Below are 24615 nucleotides of genomic sequence, written 5' to 3'. Positions count from 1 at the left end.
ATTTTGTAATAACAAAAGTATATGCAATATCAGAAAAAACAGGACATAATAAAAGCCTTGTGTGGCTTAGTATATGGTGGTGAAAATCAAAAGCAGATGTACTGTTTGTAGTAGAATAACATTTACCATTTCTGTATGCAGTTAGCATATACACACAGGCAAGACATTTAAGAACAATTGTAGCACAAATCAGGAAAACGCTGGACCCATTCCAGTGGGTTAGGAAGTATTAAAGGACGAAGCTCACAAGTTGCACGTGTTACCAGAGTAAGCAAAAAGAAAAGGTGCCGGAGGATGAAGTTACCAAACATTGGTATGTACCCCAAAAGCGTATAAAAAGTTGTTTGGTGCCAAACATATCTGTGTATGTGTTACCAGAGTTATTGAAGGGTATAATATATTAACTCACAAGTGAGGTAGAGAGACATGGGGACTATTAAACATGTACAGCTTCAGTTGTTACCAAATATGCATGGCATGTTCAGTTTATGCTCCCCTCCCCCACACCATCACCATATTCTCCATCTATGAGGTCTATAAAATGTTTTTTAATACCTAGAAGAGCTGAGCAGGCTTCAGTTCTTTCTTGAACAAGGAGTCCTGGGAGGGATCTTAAATTGTTGGTTCAAATACTCAAAAAAGGACTTCTGTGAGGGATCTAAGGGTTTTGGATTCCCTTTGGTGTATTGTCATTTGGGCCCTTTTAGTATTTTGCCTCTAGACTGTCCAAAGGGTGTTTTTGATCATTAAATTTTAGATTGCGCATCCAATTAAGAATGACAATACAAAAGGACAGAAAATAAAATGTTATGGCTCATAACCATATATACATAGCAATTTATTAAAGTGTTTACTATTTAACCTTAATTGAATGTAGGTCATAGACTAGGCATTCCCAGTGCCGGGATTCCGTAATGAATCTCAGAACTATTACAAAATCCCAAATGCACTTAAAAAGTCCCTTGTAATGAAGTATGTGCTAAATGTGCCGACTAACTACAAACACCTAACTTTCACATTATAGCAATTATGTCTTCCTATTGCCCACACTGTGGGGAAAACCATATTAGACACACTTATGACTGTCCAAAAGTGTTTTTCTTTGAAAAACTTTTGAAAAATCAATAGTAGTTGAGTAAAACGGTTTTAATTTACACAGATTTTATCAAAACAGCCATATATCACTATTTTGCTATGTAATTATTGTACACTATTAGAAAAACCCAACTAAGGTCCTAAACTGGGCTTATTGTTAGACATCCATAATTAGCAGAACATTTAACTGCTAAATCACTTATGTAGATTTAAGAACTAGGTGTTGTGAAGCCTCAGCAGATTTTGTATTTCAATTATAGCCAGTGACCTTTCTGACCCACTGCTTTAGTCTGAATAAACTACACCTTACATGCAAAGAATTGAAAAGACACAATATATTAGGACCATCAATTCATTAAGCAAACTGGAGTTGGACTTTTTACAAATGAAAAAGCAGCTTGCAGTTTAAATAAATAATCCAATAAAATATTAGACTTTGACACTAAAAATACAAATTGAATATGCTGTTAAATCTGTTCTTTATCTTGAGTAATAAAGTGTTGGAACCCAGTAAATTCACAATGACTGCACAAGATATAATGTTACCTACTGAACTTTGTAACCTGGCTCTTGAGAAACTTTGCTTTGATCAATCGGATGTACAAAATCACAAGGTCTAAAGTTAAGCCTCATTGTTAAATCCTTGGGCATTACAAATTCAGGAACAAACACCTAACAGGTATCAAATAGAAAATTTAGAGAAACGTTTTCTTAGGTATACAAAGAAACCATGCACTCCCACCATTTGTTATTTAATCTTCCAAGGATCATTACATCATATCTGAGAAATAAAACTGACCAGCTTATGAAAGGGGCATTATTCTAGGTTTTACACTAATCATTAATGCATTACACAACAAACACAGAGTTTAAACTAGGTACACACTATAGGCCGACTATAGCTTACAGAAATAGAATTTTCATTCCTCTACAACAAAACTAAACCTAATGGTCTCCATAGACATAACTTTCCCATGACTCTTTGCATTTCCCACCAGAGGCATAACGCATTTTGAGCCATCAATACAAAATGAAAAAATTCAAATATGAAAAACTACCCTCTTATTTACTACCACTTGACCAAAACATTAGACCTAAATTACCAAGATTAAGATAAGTCCTAATTGTCATGACACCACTTATTCTCAGCTTTTAATGGCTGTTGCTGATCAAAATAATGTTTCTTATGGAAGATAAAGATTGGTTTAATAAACCAAGTATGTGGTATGAAGGCTTTTAAATAGTTTTGCAATATGTACGAGTTCCTACACACAAATGGCATGAGCAAACATGAACATTTTGGTCAGACAGATACAGTAATATGGAAAGAGAGAAAAAGAACAAACTGGGATGTACAACTTAGTCTTGGTGGTTTAACTAGTTTGACGGCTACCAAAATTGGGAACTGAAACTAAATAACTAAAGTTCACTTATATATTGATTATAAAGGAATAAGCACAATCCCAAATAAGCCCTTCCCATGGGCTTTGTGTGTATTACAAGGCATGATTACAGGATGATGCATGAAAAAAATAGTCAACATATAAACCATTAGGCTTTTAACAACGTGTATGTACTGTTAATAAACAAGGACAGGCAAATAGAACCGAGGGTGGGGAAATATATGACAGATAGGCCTCTCCAGATATTCCAGGCTAATCGCAGATGACTACTATGTTCATGTTCAAAAGAATCTTGGATTTGTTTCCAATGGGGAGTTTTGTCATTCTCTTAAGTGGCTTTAGTTATGCTTTTCTCTCCCCACCCCCGTCTTCTCATAGAACATAAATATAATGTTACCAAAATAATCAGCAATTTCCCACACATTCCTCCTTTACCAAAACCCAGTCCCCAGATATGCAAAATTTAGACTTTTCAAAAGTCAATAGTTTAACCTTCAATATCTAAGAAACCATTCCCTGATTGAAGACCTATGCAGGTTGAAGTAACTTATGACGGTCATGGGAAGTACAGAAATGTGTCGCTCAAGGGATGACGTTACTTTCTTTTCAAGAAGCAAGATGGTGATACCTATTGAGGAAAAGTGTAACAACTATCAAAGAAAGTGCACGATAACCGTGGCTCCAACTTGCCTGTGCAAGAAGCAATATGGCAGCACCCAATGGGGAAATAATTGGGTCAAGGACAGACTGGAGCTGGAGACTGAGGTTTGTGGCCAACAGAAATAGTTGTAATTGTGTTTTATTGTAGATAAATTATGATGTAGCACTCTTGCTGAAATGCTGATTATTTTGTCTTGTCACATTCAAACAAAACAATAAAAACGGCTGAAAGAGGTTTCCTTTTTTTTCTAGTCTGGATGTTATCCTTGGTTACTCAGTTCTTAATGATTCTGAAGAGTCAAACAGCCAAGATAAGTTATCACAAGAATCTGGCTGGTTCAAAAGAAAATATTTGCTTGAGGCAAAAAAAAACACACATTGTGATGTAAAGCACAACTTCACCCTTCCAAGGCCACAAAAAGCTATAGCAACTGCTTTGTAATTGAATTCACTGCGGAGTTAATAACTGCAACCATAAAAACACAACAATGGCTAAAAATATACTTCTCACACACATTTTATCTCTGAAGAAGTATTGTGAAAAGAATTATTAAGAGAAGCAGGGAAACCACAGCATGCTAATCTTTGTTGCCATGACAGCAGCCTTTCAGATACTGAAATGTACAGATTGCCAGCTAAACAAAATTGTAGATTGTGAACATTTGGCTGGAAGATTAAAAGGCTAAAGGGGATATAAAAGGGCAGTACCTCCCACATTCCAGGAAGCCACTAAATCCAATCCAAAAGACCTGACTCCTTAACCAGTGCTATTATAATCACTGGATTAGGGCAATTTATCTGGACTGTTAAGGCTGATTAAGAAACTGCGCATTAAAGATTATTGACAGGCAGAATACCTATGGTAAAAGAGCTAACATATAAACAAAAGGGCCACAAATGTATTCTGAGCAGATCGCCTCTGTAAAACGGCATTATTTATTTTATTAGAATCTTCCCAGAAACCTTAATAGTATGACACACTCGGCCTATTTTTCTGTTAATACATCAAGTGGGGGCATAACATAATTATAGTGAGTCATTTCCAAGGTAAAGAGCTTCCAAAAGAAAACTGCTGCTGATATAAAGAGATACATTATGAACCAAAAAAAATGGTAATACCGCGTTGGGTTGAAATATGCTGAATGATTTTAGATTAAGCAAGGTTATTTCTGGTAAGTGTTAGAACAGTGAATCAAATGATGAACGCAGAATACATAATCGCCACAGTACTTCAATTCATGCAGGAGGGGAGAGAAAAAAAAAGGGAACAGGGTTCACAGCCTGTAGAATGCATTTGACCCTTAATTATCAATCAACAAAAGCACTAGTTCCCCAGAGAAACCTTCCGCCCTCTGGATAACTGCTAGTAAATAACCTGCCTGAATGAGCAGCAAGAATAGCCATTCTCCATAACCAGTCCTAACATTTGATTTGCTCATGTGCTTTCAGGCTACTTAGCATTCACACAGTTCAAGACAGACTGGTTGAAATCAAAGGAGTGCCTGAAACACTGCTGTCTTGCATTTCTTGAAATAGCTCTCTAGTTACATCGTTAGAGGAAGAAAAAAAAGACATTTTTTCACATTGCAATACTATCTAGTACAGCTTTGCCAAGGCAAGAGGATACATGAGACACCTCCCCCACCCCATAGGCAAACAGAACAGATTATTGTAACCATGTCATCTCTCACTGGTTGTTTATACTCTAGCCTGTTGTGCAAATAGAGCTGGCTGCTACAGGCAATAAGGATTATGGGGGATGGGTAGCATAGTAGCTACATTAACACCAGATAAACATAGGAAACAAAAGACCAACAAATGAACTGCCTTAAAAAAAATGCAAATAGGCAGGATGATATTTGTAGACACAAGAAAGGGCACAACCTGCTCAGTGTTTAAGAATAAAGACAATAGCAGCTTCTAAAAATAAACTGAGGTTATAACAAGCAATGATAAAACATAAAAGATTGGCTATGGGCATTTCTCCAACATGTGCCTTGCCCTTACATGCCCCTGCCAGTGTAGTAAAAGTTGAACATAATGATTTTTGCAGAGGATGAATCTGAAAAGTAAAAAAAAAAAGCAATCCAAGTAAAGTAAATGGGATAAAGTTTCTTACCTTTTCTGTTTTTAACTTTTTGCTTCGCCTGTGGCTTTCTTCATCATCATCTTCTTTTTTAGCCAAAACAGAGGTCCCCATAATCCCTGAATCAACTGAATTCTTAACCAACTCCCCTTGAAGGCTACTGCTACAGTGGAAAGGGCTACTATTCCCAGCGTTCTTACCACTGCCAAACCCATACAAGTGCACAACTGCCTGGGTATTCACTCCACTGTTCGCGTGCCCAAGGTCATACAATTTATTAGTGCTGTCCTTTCTAGACTTTCCAGAATCCCTATCCCTTTTAGAGCCCCTAGTGCTTTGGCTTTTTCCTCCGGGCCTTTCCTCTTTGACATTTTTCCCACAAGTAATATTAGTTGCAAGGCCAACTCCATTGGTGCTGGGGCCCAGTGAAGTACTCATGCCAACTGCTGATGCCACTTCCCCAAGGCGCCCTGCTTCCTGCTGCCGTTTACCAGTGCTGCTACTAATTTCAGGAATCCCATACAAAGATGCAGAAGGTAATGACTTATTAACATCCTTAGAAGCTTTACTCCTTTTCACTTTTGATTTGCTTGTCTCTTTGTGGCTGTTCCCCTGGGGCCCCGAGGGCTGCTGCACAGAGGCAAATTTGAGAGTGTCAGCCAATGTAGAGGAGGTAGAATTAACTGGTCCACTAGATGTCAAACAATGTCCACTGTCCTTGGATGCACAGCCACTGCCTGTTGAGTTGCTCATCTCAAATTTCTGTCTGTCCTTTTCCAAATCAGCATCCAAATCGATAATTAAATTTCCCACACCAATTTCCCAATCATCCCCACTGTCATAGGCATCAACTGCACTTGGATCCACACCTTTCCCTATAGTAGAAGTGCTTACTGACATCCTGAAGATGTAATCGGAGGTTTTACATTCCCATAAACTGGTTTCCAAAGTAAAGTTGACATTCGTTGATTTCCATGGAGCAGTGTCACAGGTTTCAAAACGATCAAAAAATAAAAAGTAAAAAAAAAGAATAAATCCAATTTGTTCCGCTGAAATATTAGGTCTTTTGTCCTAAGTACTCCAATAACTGTCCAAATGTGACTTTCCTCAGTTGGATTACACCTCCTGTGGGGGGGAGGGGAAAGAATCTGGGTTATACATTCACATAAATGAGATATAATGAAGACATAGACAGGTTTTACGGGACCTTGGATGTAGGTTCATAACAGCACAATATTTTTGCTTTCACAAAAAATAATAAAAAACATTTCCAAACCAGGACATTGCAGCAAAATGTATCAACTAAATTGCCTAAATGCCTGGAAACAGTTATGAAAGAGAAAAAAAATGAAATTGCAGAGGGATCAGGCGGCAGAGAATTGCTAAGTGTGTTAAATATAGTATTACTGACTGCACAGGAAACTGATTAAGACATACAGTTTAAGTGATCTGCACCAAGGTGGCCCCGGTGACCGCAAACAAGGCAGCTTTTGACAAAGATGACTTAAAGGGATTTTTACAGGGACAAACAGTAAAATGATTATAGCAAAAAAAAATCAGACTTACCTTAATTCTCCTGTTTTGTAATTTTCTTCCTTAATAAGGCCACCTTGATAGAATCCAACAAAGCATACAATCATTACATGCTGCCCTCATTTTATTGAAACACCACTGCCAGAAGACACAAGTCATGTATCCCAACCAGAGGGCAATCATGTAATTCACAAGATCTCAAGAAAAACATCAGATTTGTTTCCCTTCTATATTCCTCTCTTGCCAGTCTTCTTTTCAGTTTTACATTTGGGATTTAAACTGAAGATAAAAACACTAGCAGAATTGGTCTCACAATTTCACCCATAAAAAAAAATAAAAATCAATGACATGCCAAAAAATGCATAAGAAAAAAAAAAAGTTGTGGGTTTTATTTCCTTGCCACCACTTCAATCACGTCTTTCCTTTAAACAGAGATTTCACAGCCATCCTGATCAGTTAAGTAATGATCCCTATGAACAAACCTACAGGCGTCCGCTTGTAACAAGACAGAATGTGCTAACATCGGGATAAATTAGTGAAAGGGAGAGAGAGGGGGTGAAGAAAGAGAGAGAAGAACGACTGAAACTCTGGTCTGGATTCAGCTCCCTGCTTACTCAGGAAGTGGCATTTCCCACACCCTCCCCCACCAGCAGTTTTCCTGACAAATCTGCTTTCTTGAACAACACATGAAGAGCAAAGTAGGAGGGGGTGCTGCCTGTAACAGTGATGGATCTGAGATCTGATAAACCTATTATCAAAACATTTTTAAGTGTGATGTTCAATCTTCAGAGGGAGGTGAACCTTATCCTCAGTGCACTATAATTTGTTTGTGCTGCTTCAGCAAGTCATAGTGGGATTTAACTGCTTCTATGCAAAGTACAGCAAATCACACAGTGCTTAAAACAACAAAAAAATAAATAAAACAAAAAAAATAAATATTGTGTTTTGATATTAGTCAACACTACTTTATTCAATTTCCCTTTTCTCAGTTTCTGTGCCAGTGAAATGATCTTAGTATTTTTAATTAGCTGACATTCTTGGTTAAAAAGCTATAATGAATTGCTGATGGATTGGAAGTGTAGAGTGGTTTGTTAGAAGAGAGGGCAGTAGGGGAGGGGGATGGGCAGCCAGCAACAAGCAGCTATAGGAAAGCTACAGCAGCTATTTTGTTGCAGCTCAAGCTTTTACATCACATGGGGATCAAGGGCTCAATTGCTTGTCGTGATGTGAAAACACAAAGTGGGTGACAGGCAATATCAGGAAAATGTTCATCTCTCTCGCTTTTTTTTTTTTTTTAAACACAAGCCTCTTTAGGTTGTGCTGCTCTCCCTTCCTCCCCTGCCATAACTATTACTCATGAATGTGAAACAGTTCTCTCTGCAGCTGTACATCTGTGTCTCAGGGAGAGAAAAAACATCAAGGAACGTGCTATGCATGCATGAGAGCTGTGTGTTATACATTTATATACAAGATATGCTAAAGACAAATGTTTCCTCTAACCCACTGCTGGTAATTGATTTTAAAAAATAAAAGGAAAAGGTCAGTTATTTTTAAAGGAATTAAAATGAAAGAAAAACAATAAAGATGTTAAGTCTTGTAAAAATGTGCTGGGTGGACAACCCAAAAGTCATTTTAATGTACAGATGGCTCTGAGGTTTTATAAATGGAAACCTAAAAAAGTGTTTCCTCCATCACAATCAAATCAACAGTACAATTCATTCTTGTAAAATGTGCTGGTCAAGACATGTTTTTTTAAATGTCAACCACACATCATTTTTATGGATTATATGAATGGCACTAAGGTTTTATAAGGGACATAGATATTTTAAAGTCAAAGGCTTCCTCCTTCCCATACATGTTAATGAGCTGATTTTAGGTAATTAGGGAGTAAAGTCAGCAATTAAGAAATGACGCCTTGAAAATGTTCTGTATGGACGAGCCATTATTTATGTATAGATTTTATGAATGGCACTTAGGTTCTGTAAGTGTAATAAGTAATAGGTAGGTAGGTAGAGTAATAAGTAATAGGTGGGTAGTGTATTGAGTAATAGGTAGTGTAATAAGTAATAGGTAGGTAGTGTAATAAGTAATAGGTAGTGTAATAAGTAATAGGTAGGTAGGTAGTGTAATAAGTAATAGGTTGGTATTGTAATAAGTAATAAGTAGGTAGTGTAATAGGTAATAGGTAGGTAGGTAGTGTAGTAAGTAATAGGTATCTTAAAGACAAACGTTTCTCACGTGTAAGCAGAGCTGATTTTAGGCAATTAACATGAAAGATCAACAATATAGATTTAATATTTGTAAAATGTGCTATATGAACTTGGCACATTTTTGTCAACCAAAAGTCATCTCAGTGTATGGATTAAATGAATGGCAAAGGTTATGTAAGATATATTAAAGGAAATGTTTCCTCCATTCTACATGTGTAAATAGATATTACCTAATTATTATAAGAGATCAATAGAATAGATTTTATCAGTCCTCCTATTGTGTTATTAACCCCACCTCCTAGATTGTAAGCTCTTCGGGACTGTGTCACTGTCACTGTTTCCTGTGTCACTGTCTGTATTCTGTCATTTACAACCCTATTTAATGTACAGCGCTGCATATGTTGGCGCTATATATATGGCGCTTATTTTATAATAATGATAATTTAGGCTTTATAAAATGTGCTCAAGATGCACAAAATATACTTTTTTTTTAAATGTCAACCCCAAATATTCCGTACATATAGGTTCTGTAAGTGTCATAGATATCACCAAATGATTCCTCCATCCCACATTAGGAGATAAAAAAGAAAGATTAACATGAATGATTTAAGCCTTGTAAAATGTGCTGTATTTTGTAATGTTAATCACAAGGCATCTCTATATGTGTGGATTATATTCATGGCACTGAGGCTCTGTAAGTGTCATAGAGATCCCAAAATGTTTCCTCCATCCCACACTAGGAAATTAAAAAGAAAGAACAACATGAATGATTTCAGCCTTGCTGCATGTTATTAGAACATGTTCATCTGAGTGTATGGAGTAGATGTGTTTTATGCAGAGTATTAGATTTGGGTGTATATTAGTAGTGTGGTCTCTTCCCACCCCATTGAGCCTATGCTGCACACTCACCCTTTCATTCCTCCCAGCCTAGGCTCATCTAGAACAAACAGCTTCATAGTTCTTTTTACTGGATGAGTTAACAGTTCAGAATCAATCATCGCACACATCTGTACTTACGATCTGAATAGGATCGAGATGACCTTTGCTTCTAATTGCATCAATGTTTTATGTTGCTGCCGAGGGCTTTTTTATATACACCTATTTTGTTTTCACGTTTCCTCCACTGGTACATTACTTGTACAGAATAAGTTACACAATGCTTGCTTCCTAATGATCAATAACACAGCTGACTAGGCGAGCAGCAGCACTGCCTGCAATCAGAAAAAGAGAGAAAAGCATAACAACCTCTCTCTACCTGAAAAGACTTTTCTTTGTTCCTAATACCCTTTCTCAGGCAGCCAATCAAAGTGGAGCATTTGTGGAACTAAGCTTGCTGATTGGCTGAGTCTCTTTAGCCTGAGTGGGGGGAGGTTGTGTGTATATACATATAACAAACACTCATGTAAAAGGAGAAGCCAGCAAGCAGTTACACAGCAGGCTGCAGGAAAAAAAATTACCCTAGCAATAAACACATGTTCCTAACTGAATTATGAGCAGTGTAAAATGCAAACCTGCTCAGCACAAAGGGATTGCCTGTCAGAATACAGCTCTGAGCACAGTCCTGACTGTGAAAAATGAATATTGTGCCAGAAAACATGTGCAATTACTGTATGTTTGGCATCTAGTCTGCCTACAAATAGAACAAGAAGTTCATGTATATTTGCTAAAGGGTGACTGCAAGTGTACAGTAAATAGGGGAGCTTAAATTAATACATACGAATTAGGTTGACATTGAAATGTAATGCATTTAAGATGTGGGGTATGAAAACTTGGCAGGCTTGTTTCAGTACTGTTCCCATCCTGATTTTTTTAAATATGAAAAACGATATATTTCCACTCTGACTTCATAAATCATGGCCATTGTATAACTAAAACAGCTGTATATGCCATGTAATCTAAATAATACCCCAAAATAATCTGGACTTTAATATAAACACAGTGAAGACAGACAGATGAATTTTACATTTGAGCTGTTCTATTTAAAATGAAGGATTAAAAAAATAAAATAGATTTCATTGATCCCTACAGATACATTAAAGCCCTCCACCTTACATTAACAGATGTAAAAACATACATTGCAGCTCCGGCTGCAATATTCACCTCCTTTCTGGCTCTGTCCTATACAGGTCAGCTTCAGATTTTAGTAATGCCCAGGATCGTCTGACTGTAAACCCGGCATAGGCATGCTCCCTGGGAACAGGCTCACAGTACCCCTCAACCAGACCTCCAAAACAAAAGATTTGTGGTGTCAGCGTACCAACCAAAGGTCTGCAGGAAAAAAAAGAAAACTAAAGTTGGGCCTTATCATCAACAGACATTTCCAGTGTTCTATTTTTTTTTTTTTTTGTTGATAATGAAGGAAGGTAATGTTTCCTTTACTTCATTAATGATTAAGAAGATCACGTTTGCCTTTATAGTTGATCTAAACCTAAAAATGAATACATGTAGACCAGGCAGATCCTTTATTCCAAAGGGACAGGTGATGACCCTTCTGTAATAAAATAACTTACTTCCTGGTTGAAATCTTTTATTTGCACTCACCTGTCCTCGCTCAGCGTAGGCAGCCACATCCTTTTCCTGGAGTTGGCCATCTTGATTTTCTGGGTCGGAATGATGTAAATGGAAGCAGGGATTAGTCTGGGATCCCAGCATCCTACACTGGAAAGGACATTCTTCTTGCAAGATCCTGTGTACACAACAGAAGATCCCAAATTACATTACCATACTGTTGTACAGGGCTATAGAGTCTAATGGACAAAATGGCTTTGCTTTTTTAAATGTTTGAAATACTCCAAAACAAAGGTTACATACACACGTGCAATAATTATCGTTGGAAACGAATGACTAATGACCGTCAAGAATTGTATGTGTGTACCTAGCCTAAGTTCTCCTGGACTCTCTTGTTGTTCGTCATCACCCAGGAGGTTCAAGTTGGGTGTTCCAACAAATTTTTTGCATTTTCTAATATTTTGCTTTAAAAGATGTGCATTCTCAATATAAAATATTGCATGTCTCCCACGAATGGCTACAGCAGGTATAAATTCAATATAATATTAAAAATACATTATATTTTCCTTAAAATATAGTGTAACTCCCTCAGAATTGCTACCGGTCACGTGTACATTCTCTATAGCAGCCTTTCTCAACCTATTCACCTGAGAGAAACCCTTGAAATAAAGTTCAGTTCTCCAGGAAAGCCCGTGATAAAATGAATTTATTGTGGGTCAGTGGGAAAAATGACCCAATTATGATGATAATCAGGGATGGATGACATTTTGTCAGTCAGATAACACCCTTAAGCTACGTACACACTTCCAATTATTATCGTCGGAAAACGAACGACGAACGTTCCTGCACGATATATATGAACGATCGTATAGCACCGATCCTGCACATAGAGGTAACGACACGATCGTTCGTAGATATTGTACACACAATAGATACGATCGTTTAAGCGATAGAGGAACTATGTGCACGACAGGAAAGTGAACGGACGTTCGTTCATCACGCATGCTCTGAATATGGACGATCAACGAACGACCGTACACACGAACGATGTTCAACGATCGTCGCCCAATCCGATCCGCCGGTCCGGTCGTTCGTTTCCAACAATTTTCCTCGTTCGTCGGCGTCGTTGGTTACTTTTTTACGAACGATTTTTTGCCCAATCGATCGTTCGTCGTTCGATTGGAACGATAAAAATTGGAAGTGTGTACGCACCTTAACAGACAGTTATAAGAATGCTGGTGTCATCTTACTGACTTGTTGAACCCACAGCTTTGCAGGCACCATCAGATGGAAGAGCAATCACCCAAAACACAAAGAACCCCTAACAACCACTGGAGGAACCTTAGGGTTACATGGGATCCTGGTTAAGAATAGTTGCTCTATACTATAAAATACTCTGTGGCTCCTACCTACCTTATGAGTTGTCAGGCTGTTTAACACTCAAGCATTCACCAAACTATAGGAAAATACCAACTTTGTTCCTAAACTATGTTGGCAGGCTTTGTCAGCAACTTTTTAGCTGGCAGGGGTAATTGCATGGGGGAATACTGTTTGTGCTTTTGTTGAGTTAGGTTATTATTATTATTATTATCATTAAACAGGATTTATTTAGTGCTAACATATTACGCACTGCTGTGGTTAGGTGGGTTTTTATGGCATGAGATAGTTGCCCAATCCTCCCAAACAAAACTAAATCTGGTATCTGTCATCTTATTACTACAGGTACATTTAGGGTCAGTTGTAATATAATTTTTAATTGAGCTTGAAACTGTTTTGATTGATTGTGTGTTTTATTCAAACAATAGAGGAGTAGAAATGGCACATTTGGCCAATCTAAGGTTCAGACTCGGCACTTTGCAGTGAAAGCTCTGCGTGGGTTGAATGGAAATTGCTCTACTTGTCACACAAATGGAGTTTGTTGTGGTTTTTCAGATCAGTATGAGGAATGTATGCCATGCTTTCCAATTAAGAAAGAAACCATTCACCTGACCTCAGCTTTAATTACATTTTCCCATTACACTAAACGTCTTTTCGTTTATTTAAATACTATAAACTTAGAATCTATAATATCTACTTGGCATCTTATCATGAAGAATGAATGTTTCCTGCCCTTTGCTCTCCATCCATTTACACCCAATTTAGGCTGAAATATACATGCCAACAGTTTATAATGAACTGCCTAGATTAACGTTTTAACCCTCATTTGTGGGATTAAACACATTCTTTAATTAGTATCCTAGGTATTAATCCATACATAACATGTGTATGAATATTTCTTTGTAGTTTATGTTTTAGGCTTTATGTGAATAATTATAATATTGTGATAAGAGGGTGGCAACATTGCTTTTTGTTTTACTAGTAATGTTGGAGAATGTACCTGCCATATTTGCCTATTGCAGACAAGTTCTTTACCCTATTTAATGTACAGCGCTGTGTAATATGTTGGCACTGTTTATTAATAATAATAATACTGGATTCTTTGCTTAGAAATGTTGTATTTGCATGATTCGTTCTCAGAAAAATCTTTTAATTTGGATACACTCACATATATAAACCAAGTGTATAAAACCAAGAAGGCCTAATTGAGTCAATTACATTTCTGTCATCCACCAATAATGTGTCGGTGGTTGGTTGTGTGTGTTAGAGGTGAGGGTTACCCTTTTAATTTACATTTTTACTGATCATATGGTAGCATTACCTTGGGAAAGGACAAGGATAGAGGTTAAGCTTGTATGATCAGGAATGATAATTATGTTATAGAATGATTAGATAATTATTTAAATACTTGTCTGTCTTGCTGGAGGACGCTATTGATAATTTGTTATCATCACCATTCTGTTGAGGATGGATGGATAAAATTGCATCTGAATGTGAAGGGTCACTTGGACAAATAACTGATCATTACAAGGGACCTGGCCAAACAAGACTGAATCAGACATCAACTATACATAAAACATTAAATAATATTGTAAAACTATTGCATCTAATGGGTCAAATCACTGAAGGAAGTTTCTTCTAAAATCATTACAGTTACGGCATGTAAGGTAATGAAAAGAACCTTGGGGGGGACAGGAGACATATTGACAATCTTGGACCTGTAAGTTTCAAAAGAAACTTCACTTGGCAACTTCTATTTAATAGATTGCAGTAGCAGGAGTAGAAGAGATATAAACATGTATGTATGGTTTCTTCCTTACAAAAAACTGCCTTATTTCAAATTCAGTCAGGCTGAAATGCTATCTGTGCTCCGAGCACATTTTTTCTGTATGATTTTATTATTTATTCACGTCTACAGATTTCTTATCTGTTCTATTTTTGTAAAAAACCCATTACTTAGACAAGAAGTGAACTGAAATCTCCCTTATAGGAACTAAGACAGCAGTAACATACAGTTTACTAGAAAATGTATTATGGAATCTTCCTCTTCTGTCTGACACCTATTAAACATACTATAAATAAGAAGATTATCCCTCAGTTATGCCTGACACCTATCAAACACAAAGAGATGGGGTGTTTTCCCTCACTTTCCTCTGCAGGAGAGATCAATGGAATGAGGACACAGACAGAAAATAGACTTCAAAACTCTTTCCAGGACTAAAACAATATGTTGGCTGGTTTGCTATTATAACCATTCAGCTTGTGCCTCTGTGCAATGAGCCACTGTGACAAATGAGCCTCCGTGCACCTCCCCCACGTAGGACAGAAGTGCGCAGTCCTTTAGTGCTTGGCATACCACAGATGTTAGATGAACATGTCATTTTTTTTTCACACTGATCTCATAAACATTGATTAAGTTGGATTTCTGAGCCTAATTGCATCTTAAAACACAAGTGGGATTAGTAAATTAACCACTGAACCGGTTTGCGTGTCTATGTGCCTGTTAAGATGTATTGTTTGTGAGAGCATGACCATCTTAAAAAATACAAGGTAGTGTATGGTCAGGATAGGCAACAGTATAGCATCTTCCAAATCACAGAAAGTAATTCTAGTTTCCTCTGATCTCTCTGCTTGCTAGAAATATCAGGAATGTGTTCATGAATTTAAATTTCAGATACTCATCTGGAAGAAATTCTTTGATTTTTTTTTTTTTTATTCTCTGCTCATGTTCAGACTATAAAGATGGTTGTTGTTCATGGCATTTTATGTAAATTCATGTATTCAAAATAATTTATACACTTTGTTATCAAGTACATTTGTAAACAGTGTCTGAATTCAGAAGAAATACATTTATAAAGGTTATTTAAATAAATGCATTGCCGATTTTTTATTTTAGACTTGATAAAAAGCATAGTAAATTTCAGTATATTACAAAGACCACTTCCCACTGGTAACCAGCAGCGCTTGAAAACATTGCATACTAATTGGGCAAGTTTGTCACATTACTTGTAGAAGACATTCTTAGCTTATGGTTGTTAATATATAACAGAATTATGATGCACATTCAAATGTAAATCAGATGTTTTTTATCTTGAATGTAACCATGTATCTGGACAAAGTCTGAACATGGACAAAATCCATAAAAATGGGTTGGACTTGTCACTGTGAGGCCATGTTCCCACCATAAATCAGTTCCAGTCGAATACCTGTTTGGAGCTGATAATCTATTTTCTTTCTGTCTTTTTTTATAAATAGGAAAGTCTAAAGCTACGTACACACATACAATGGTTCTTGCCCGATAATCGGCTCAGGAATGATATCGGATGAGAATCTGGCGTGTGTACAGCGCCCTTGTCCATCGTCCGAACGACCGTCCTGGTGGATCCACAGACGATGGACAACGAACGATCCTAATGCAAGGGAAGGGGGGGAGCGGGTCATTCTCCCCCTCCCCTCTCCATAGAGAAGAATGGTGCTGTATGTACAGCATCGTTCATGCATCGTGTAGTCCTTAGTTGTTGGAAAGGATCGTGAAAGATCTTTTCCAACGACAATATTTGCACATGTGTATGCAGCTTAATTTTTCAGGCATGCTAGTCTAGGACATTATATACCTATAATATTATTATTAATGTCATCAGCATGAACAAATTTTCAAAAGGTACCCTACTCTGAAAACATTAACAGTGCTGGCAAATATTGGGATCTTTTACTAAAGTACTCAAGACAATGATGCACTAATTAGGATGACTTATGTCTAATTGTAGGATTTCACATTTTTGGTGCAATCACATTATATAAATGTGCTATAACAGTCAGTGGTGGTATTCACATGTATACATTTTTTCAACCAGTGTAATTTTGGAAAAGTCAAGCAGATTTTCTGAATTTTGAAAACACTTATGTACCAAAACGATTGATTGAACCTTGTGTTTAATACAAGTCTGTCTTTGGAAGCATATGCCAAAGGCATCTAATAATCTATAAAAAACTGTAAAAAAAAATTAAAAAATAAACTAACACAATGGGCCTAATTTAATAAAGTTTTCCATGACTGGAGAAGATAGGCTTTCATGTAAGAACAGAACTTGGACGGCTATTAGTTGGCAAACGTTTTCAATTCCGAACCAGACCCATTGCACCCCAACCCTATAGATCCCCCCCAATATGCCTTTTTATTCAAAACTCTGAAAAACATATATATATATTTCTTCCTTTTTAATTTAAAATAAAATGAAAATGGATGACGCTTGGAAAACATGCAGGGAGAAATCTGGGAAACCTACACTCAGTAGGATGACTACTGGATAGAAGCAACTATAAAGTGCCAGATCCTTTTTGTTTACGGTCCTCTTCCTGACAATGCTTCCAGAGCTACTGGAGTATACCAACTTTTACACACTCACACGATTAGATACACCCCTTTCTCACTACAATGCAGTGCAAGTGATTCATTTATTTCCCACACAAAAGCACTTTTACAAGGGGGAGTGGCTGACTAAAATTGTGCAAATACTTGTACAGGGTCAGAAGTTGCACATAGACTCTATGGTCTCCAGCTGTGCTGCTTAGGGAATGACTGTAAATATAAAAGTTACAAGGAGCGAAATTTACTAACTAAATTGTTAGTAAGCATTGCTATGACACTGCCCTGTAGCTTTTCACTATTTAGTTTCTAAAGTTTAGTTGGATAAGCCACATAATGATTCATGGGGAACATTGTAAAAAAATATGTCATTTAAGTTGTCAGCTGTCTTTAAGAAATATAATGGTGAATGACACTAAGTATTTTTTTTATTTAACATCAGACACACACACTTCAGTATGTTACCAAATCATCTCCTCTGGGTCCTCTACCTCTAAATCTACATTTCAGTTGATCTTAAAATGAAACGTTCAGAAATGTCCATAATCTATCTCTGTCTTGGGACCTTAAAGCTGGTTTTACAAAACAGTTTTTCTAATTATGTAGAGGATGCAGTGAGAGCAACACAGTGGTGAATGTAATCTAAGCACAATCAGGATTTTACTCTAATTTATCTGCAAACCCCACAATGACCATTGGAGATTCTCCCATGGGTCTCTGAATTATGATGATAGGCTTCCATGTGACTTTCCATGAAGCCTATCATGGCAATGTGTAGTGGCACAGTTGCCAATCACAGAACTACAATCCAAGTTTGTATTATGGTGGTGGTGATGTATTAATAAAAGGGACATAAGTCTCTCAACATTTCCCTTAAAGAGGAGCTTGAATGGTCAGATGCAACGCTCAGTATCTCCATTACCAGTTATGCCCCTATGCATACTAAACATTTAAAATAAAAACTAACCAGATTATCAATTATAGTCTTCCATACTAAAGTCTGGTAGTAGATAGGATCATTTTATGTGATAAGAGTGGAAGAGCAGTGTTTCCTTCAAACATATGAAAAAATAAGGCTGTTGGTTTCCTGTTTAGTGAGTGCTGCTGTAAGCTTTTTGTTCTCTTGATTTTAATATTAAATTATAATGTACTGTACACTGCAACAATTTAATATTAGTCTGTAATTAAATATTATTGAAGATTTTTTTCAATTACTGGCTTACATGATCATTCAGGTCTTTCCAGGATAATAAATCCTTTAATTACAGGAAAATTTATGAACTCAGTAGAATTACCATGTATCTTTTGACACAATTTGAAGATGTTTTCAACAAAAGTGTATGTAAGCTAAGAGAGTAGGGAAGAATAGGAAACCAATTTTCGGTTTTATGCTGTCTGTCCCCATACTAAAAATTCCACTTCTCGATTTGACCGAATAGTTTTTAGGAACGCAAATTTGCCAATTTTATAGTTCTCTTGTGCAAAATTGGTTGGAGTTCCCATAAAATTTTGTGTAGGATCTCCAGGTATGGGTGATAGTTCACTCACATTGTGCCTCTATCTTTTAGTTATTGATATCTCAAAAGAATTTCTCAAAAAATGAAAGCTTGAGGCCTCTCGTCCTTGTACTGGAGATAAATTCCCTCTTGAGTTCAAACAGATGTGTATGCAGACTTAAAGTGACAGAGCAGAAATGATTGTGCCATATTGCACAACTGCATATTTTGGAATGTTTTAGTGTAAAACCTTACAATACTGAGGCAAGCAGATCACAGTGTCAGTGATGTATTATGATGTTGTGAAGCCTTTTTATTTATATATCTGTATCCAGGGTATATATTTCATTTCATGAGTGTATGAATTTTAGATGTATTGTAGAAAGAAAGTTATTGCAATCCTACACTCTTTGTATCCTTGTAAAACTGGAGGATGCCATTTGCAGTCCAGGAACAAATTCTACAGGGAATGTAAAGTTCTTCACCCTTGCTCTGGACTACAAATAAGGAGTACATCCACCAAATTTACAAAGACGTCTTTCAATTAAGGAGGAAGAATTAGCATATAGGAGTACATATTTAACCTATGAGTCAGTCCCTAAATTGTGGCTGCAGGGGGATTACAGACGACTCAGATTGAGGTAAAGTAAGTCATTTTGCTAATTTTAGTACAACAGCAGTTTTTGCTATATAGCTTCCATAGTTTACTGGTTGATTTGACTTGTTGCCTGGAATTGCTTATACAGGCAGATTTAAAAAATTTAAATGTAATATATCCCATGAGTGTCAAAAGCCCCTGTGGACAGTTGTGTATGTTTATATGTGACTAAAGGGACCTATGCAAATTATGCATTTTGTTGGGTAAAGCAGCATTTGGTCTTAACAGCACATCTGCCCTTCCCAGCCCTGTATGATTGAATTAAATAATAATGGCTGTCTGTACAGCCTTCCTGACTGCAGGAGATATACCCTGCCTTAACTTCTTGGGAGGGTGTTGATGGCTATGTTGGAGTCAGCCCCTGGTAGAATATTCTATCCCTCTCCTCCACAGGCACACATGCAAATATTCGTCTGATGCAAACTTGTGCTTTCTTCAACAATCTCTTACAGAAAAAATAGTTAGGTGGCTGGATCCTTCATGCATGAGAAGCAGCCATATAACATTGTAGAAGTTCAGGTTTTTACACAGAGCAGACGACTCCACTGGTGGTCTGTTCTATGATGAACAATAGCAATTAGCCAACTGATATCTAAAAAGCCAGTTTTTTTAGGCAGTTGTCGGCGATTACTTGGCCAAGAAATGGCTGGAGAAGTTCCATAGATGCACAATTGTTGGGAGCAATGGCAATCATATTTTGTACAATATGAACAATGTGGGCTAATGGGGTGGGGGTCAAGGGAAAATACCAAGAAGAGAATAATGTGTATCCATGACCTGAGATCACCACATATAGTATAAATCAAAAATTAGAAAATTGCCTGTGTGGATGTATTTGGTTTACCCTGATTGTTAGGATCAATGGCAATCATATTTTTAAAGTATGAGCAATGAGGGCTAATAGAGGGGGGGGGGGAAAGGGAAGGGAAAGTACCAAAAAGAGAATAATGTTTATCCATGTCTCGAACCACTGCATATATTATACAACAGGAATTAGAAAATTGCCTGTGGGGATTTATTTGGTTTAACCCAGTCGAAAATGTCCAAAAGACATGTTAATATAAAAAGCTGATACTATCTTTATTACTAATGTATATTTTAAAATCAACAACATATAATGCATGTGAAAACCAAAAAGACAAATGGTGGTGACATATTTGTGGTCCTGGTTACTCCTAATATAAAAAAATACATTAAAAATGATTAGCAGTTGTCAGTTAATGTAAGTGGAAACTTTCTTCACTTGTATAAGAATGTCAGGGGAAATCCATTGTTAGGACCTAGCCATGCAATATCAGTGATGCGTTTTGCGGTAATGACAGCAATAATTCTTATTGCAATGGTAATCAGCCAGATAGCATGACAGTCATCTCAAGACTGTGGGTACATTAGGATGACACAGTAATGATTCACATAGAAGATTTCTATTTCTCTGCAAAATTTACACAATCAAGATTCTGTTTTTGTGAAGAGACAATAAAACAGGTTCTGGTCTGCTGAAATATTCATTGCATTAAACAATGGCGAAAAAAGGGCTGTAAAATATGTTTCTATTGGTTGAGATCTACAAAGATAGCTTTATCTGTTTGTTTGCTCTGTGGAAAGTAACATAAAATAACAATAGAGCCAATGTTATTCCTACCCTTTTTAAACATGCAGCATTTACAAAGCATGCTTAGCGAGTTGAGGCATTTAAAAGATCAGTCTTTGGCTGCTGAATGAAAGGCTGCTGCTTGCGTGACTCACATACCAAATGGAAAGCTGCCTTCAAAGCCTGGTTTGCTGTCTAATTATATATACACAAAACAGAGCCGACTATTACAAACAAATCATATAAAAAGGAATAAAACTCTTCTTAAGATTCTATTTCCAAGGTTTTGTCATAACCTTAGAATGTAAGCTGTTAATGCCCAGTAAGAGGAAAAAAAACTACAGCTGCAAGGTCCAGATAAGCCCCATGTAATTGTTTTTCTTTTAATTATTACTTTATAAAGACATTATACCTCCTACTCAAAATGAGCAAAATTACCCTTCTTTTCAATTTTTCAAATTTTCTTTACAGAAAAGATGGCTCATTTGCATTTGTTGAAATCTGCATTAATTTATCCCTTGTAGGATAGAATCTGTGTTAGGACTCTGCTGTTCCAAAGGAGCTTTCAGCTAGCAACACATTATCAGGCTATGGAGGAGATAAAAGAAAATGCAAAATATGTTAGAATCCATAGCAGCAAAATTCTAATCATCTGGAATACAATGACTCAGTGGGTAAAGTTAATTTGCATCAGTGTTCAGAGCTGAATGCAAATGCAAAGTGGAAGAAGAGATACATTAAACATCCAGATGATTGGTGCACAGAACTAAAATTGTGGTGTTTACTGTCATTATGTGATAATTGCAAGGAAGGAGCCTTAAGATTTCCGTATTGTAAAGAGAAAAACATTTCAGAGGAAATGTATAATTCTAAACTGATTTCTATTAGAGGAAAAAAAGATAGACATTTTAGTTATATGTAAATGTAATTACATTTGGGAATGTGAAAACCAGGCATTGTTTAAGTTCCTATGACTCCTATAGATATAAAAATGTCTATTGTCTAATACTTGTGATTTCAATCAGTTCATATGACAGCTGAATAGTTGACAAGCAGCTTTTGTACACAGCCCTTAGATAACAGCTTAACATGTTTAATTCTGAGCTGATATTTATTCAATTAAAAAGAATACACCCATACCAGATAGAGGTAGTCATTGACAATTCAAAGTCCATAGGTGTGGAAAACTAGGATTGCATAAAGAAATCAGAATATGTATATACTACTAAAAGAGGTGCAATTACTGACTTACATTCCAATTACAGGGCTCCCATCTGTACCTGTAATTCTTGTATTTCATTATACAGTAAGCCAATTACCTGGTGCAAGCATTGAGTCCCATTGTTTTCTGGGGCAGTCAGTTAGTTAAGTTGTAAAGGAAAACATAGGAGGAACCTAAACCTTTAAATAAAATACAACTGGCAGTTTACTTTGAATCCCTTAAGCTACATGCACACGTGCAATAATTGTCATTGGAAAGGATCTTTCACGATCCTTTCCAACGACTAAGGACTGAACGATGCATGAACAAGTGCTTTACATACAGCACCGTTCTACCCTATGGAGAGGGGAGAGGGAGAACGATGGAGCGACACCCTGCTGTGTTCTCTCCTCCTTCCCTTGCATTAGGACTGTTCGTAGTCCCTCGTCCGTTTATCCGCCAGGATGGTCGTTCAGACAATGGACGACGGGCACTGCACACATGCCAGATTCTCGTCCGATATCAGCCCTGAGACGATTATTGGACCAAAAACCATTGGACGTGTGTACCCATCCTTTCTTAATTCTATACTTTAAAGACTTAGTTACTCTTGTCTGTTTTCTATGCAGCAAACCATGTGAAAATGTAAAAATCCCAATCTGTCCTATGGGGCTGGTTCACCTTTTGTGAGCACAGTTTAGGGTATACTTGAAATTATATTGGCCTGTTTACACCTAAACATGTGCATCATTACACTACAACACACAGGGAACAGTGTGAAACTAGCCTAAAGCTATGTACACATGGCAAATAATTGTCTAGTGTCATGATAGAAGAAATTTAGCATGTGGTGCTCTGAAGTCATTTAATGATCAGCTGCTGTCTGGATTGCTAAACAACCCAGCAGGGATGACCATTGGGATATCCTGTGGGGGAGAACAAGAAGGGTTCCTCCCGCTTGCCTTTCCATAGAATTTAGCAGCACTGTCTGGTAAGGGTTTGGGTGTCACTTACAAACAAACAAACAAACATTAAGCCAAAAAAATGTATCTGAGTGCAACTTAAGCCATTACGTATAGGTCTGATGTTTGTAATTTTTTCACAGTTTATTAGGAATTACCAGCAGTGTGAGAACAGTTCTTTTTTGTTCATATTGCTAGTCATTTTAGTATTTCTGTTACCATAAAGACAAGCATTACGTGCAAGTAACATCTTGTGTATGTTACATAAATGTAGAAAACAAGGACATAGTTTTCCTTTCTGGTGTCTGATCAACATTTAAGGATATTATAAAGCTTTTCAAACTCTTAAGTGTTTAAGTTTTTAAAGGAATGCTACAGATGGGTCTTTTTGTGACACCAACTGTACCTGTAGAATAGCCAAGAATGAGACCTCTAGTTTAGGGAAGTGTTGAAGCCATATGTCAATGTGCTTAAGTGAATTCTTTCTACCCCCATTGAAATAACAAGATACCTGCAACAAAAGACCTTATAACACAGCAAGGGCATGAGCACCACTGTAATAATCCCTGTTGTAGTACGATGTGAGTATAGTCCATCTGGAACCCAAATGTGAGTCTTGTAGACATGAATGGGAAAGCTGTCAATGTACTACAGCTCCCACCTGCTATTGCATCAGAAGCACCTGGCTAAACATATCAGTTGGGCAGTGGAGAGGGGGTAAAGGTTGCATCTAAGGTCCATGCCCTGCACATATCTTTAGGGGAGACTGAAAGATTTCTACCAGATTTTTTTCTATAGCACATCTATAATTTAGTTGTTACTGAGCTGCAAAAAACCCTCAAAGTAAATTATCTTTTATTTTATGTATCCGTCTTTGTCGATTCTGTTATTTTTTTTTTTTTTTTGAACACATGGCAGCTTTAACTTTTTATCTGGATAACTAATCTCAACATTCTTTTATAATCTATGTTATATTTTAAGGAATTACATATTTTCAGATAAATTATTCTGATAGTCATGGACTGTTAAGCACTCATTCTGAAATGTAATGTTAGATACATAATCCTATAACCATGCAAACAATGGCAATGAAAAAATATATAAACAAAGGGTCAAACACAGTATAATTTCTGTATAGCAACATCCTTTTTGTTTGGTAATCAGGATTTCCAATAAAATATTGTCTGAGGATTAGGCTTACTATCATAAAGAAGAATAATGATTACATGAAGCAAGTGAATCAATAACAATAGAACGACTGTGCAACAGAATGATGAATATCATCATTTTTGTAAGATCACTTTAAGGCTGCACACAAGGAGGTTGATTTACTGAAGGAGTAGAAATAATTTCCTTTAGAAAAGCTGTGTTCATGTCAATCTTCCATTCACATATCAATTGAACATGATTAGGTGTTCAAATCAACACAGCTGCACTGTTTTTACTAAGCTCAGTGAACTTTCATTTTG

The 24615-nt window shown here is 36.8% G+C and overlaps 1 protein-coding gene across 5 annotated transcripts in view; it reads right to left on the bottom strand.

The window, feature by feature from the left end:
• The window catches only part of ZNF608 (zinc finger protein 608), a 63500-nt gene extending 53313 nt beyond the window's left edge, over positions 1-10187 (bottom strand). For 2 of the 5 annotated variants that reach the window (XM_072416023.1, XM_072416025.1), the window contains exons 1-2: positions 6811-7423; positions 5278-6369 (exon numbers count right to left, since the gene is read on the bottom strand). In XM_072416023.1, the coding sequence (XP_072272124.1) occupies positions 5278-6144 (867 nt within the window). In that variant the 5' untranslated portion in view covers positions 6145-6369; positions 6811-7423. Of the gene's footprint in view, positions 1-5277; positions 6370-6810; positions 7426-10004 lie in introns of those variants that run through there. The other 3 variants (XM_072416024.1, XM_072416026.1, XM_072416027.1) reach the window with 3 other exon arrangements.
• Positions 10188-24615: the final 14428 nt, after the last annotated feature.

Source organism: Pyxicephalus adspersus, chromosome 6, assembly GCF_032062135.1.
Source record: "Pyxicephalus adspersus chromosome 6, UCB_Pads_2.0, whole genome shotgun sequence".
NCBI classification, from domain to species: domain Eukaryota; kingdom Metazoa; phylum Chordata; class Amphibia; order Anura; family Pyxicephalidae; genus Pyxicephalus; species Pyxicephalus adspersus.
The sequence above is the reverse complement of the archived record's forward strand: the minus strand, read 5'-3'. Positions and strand labels throughout refer to the sequence as shown.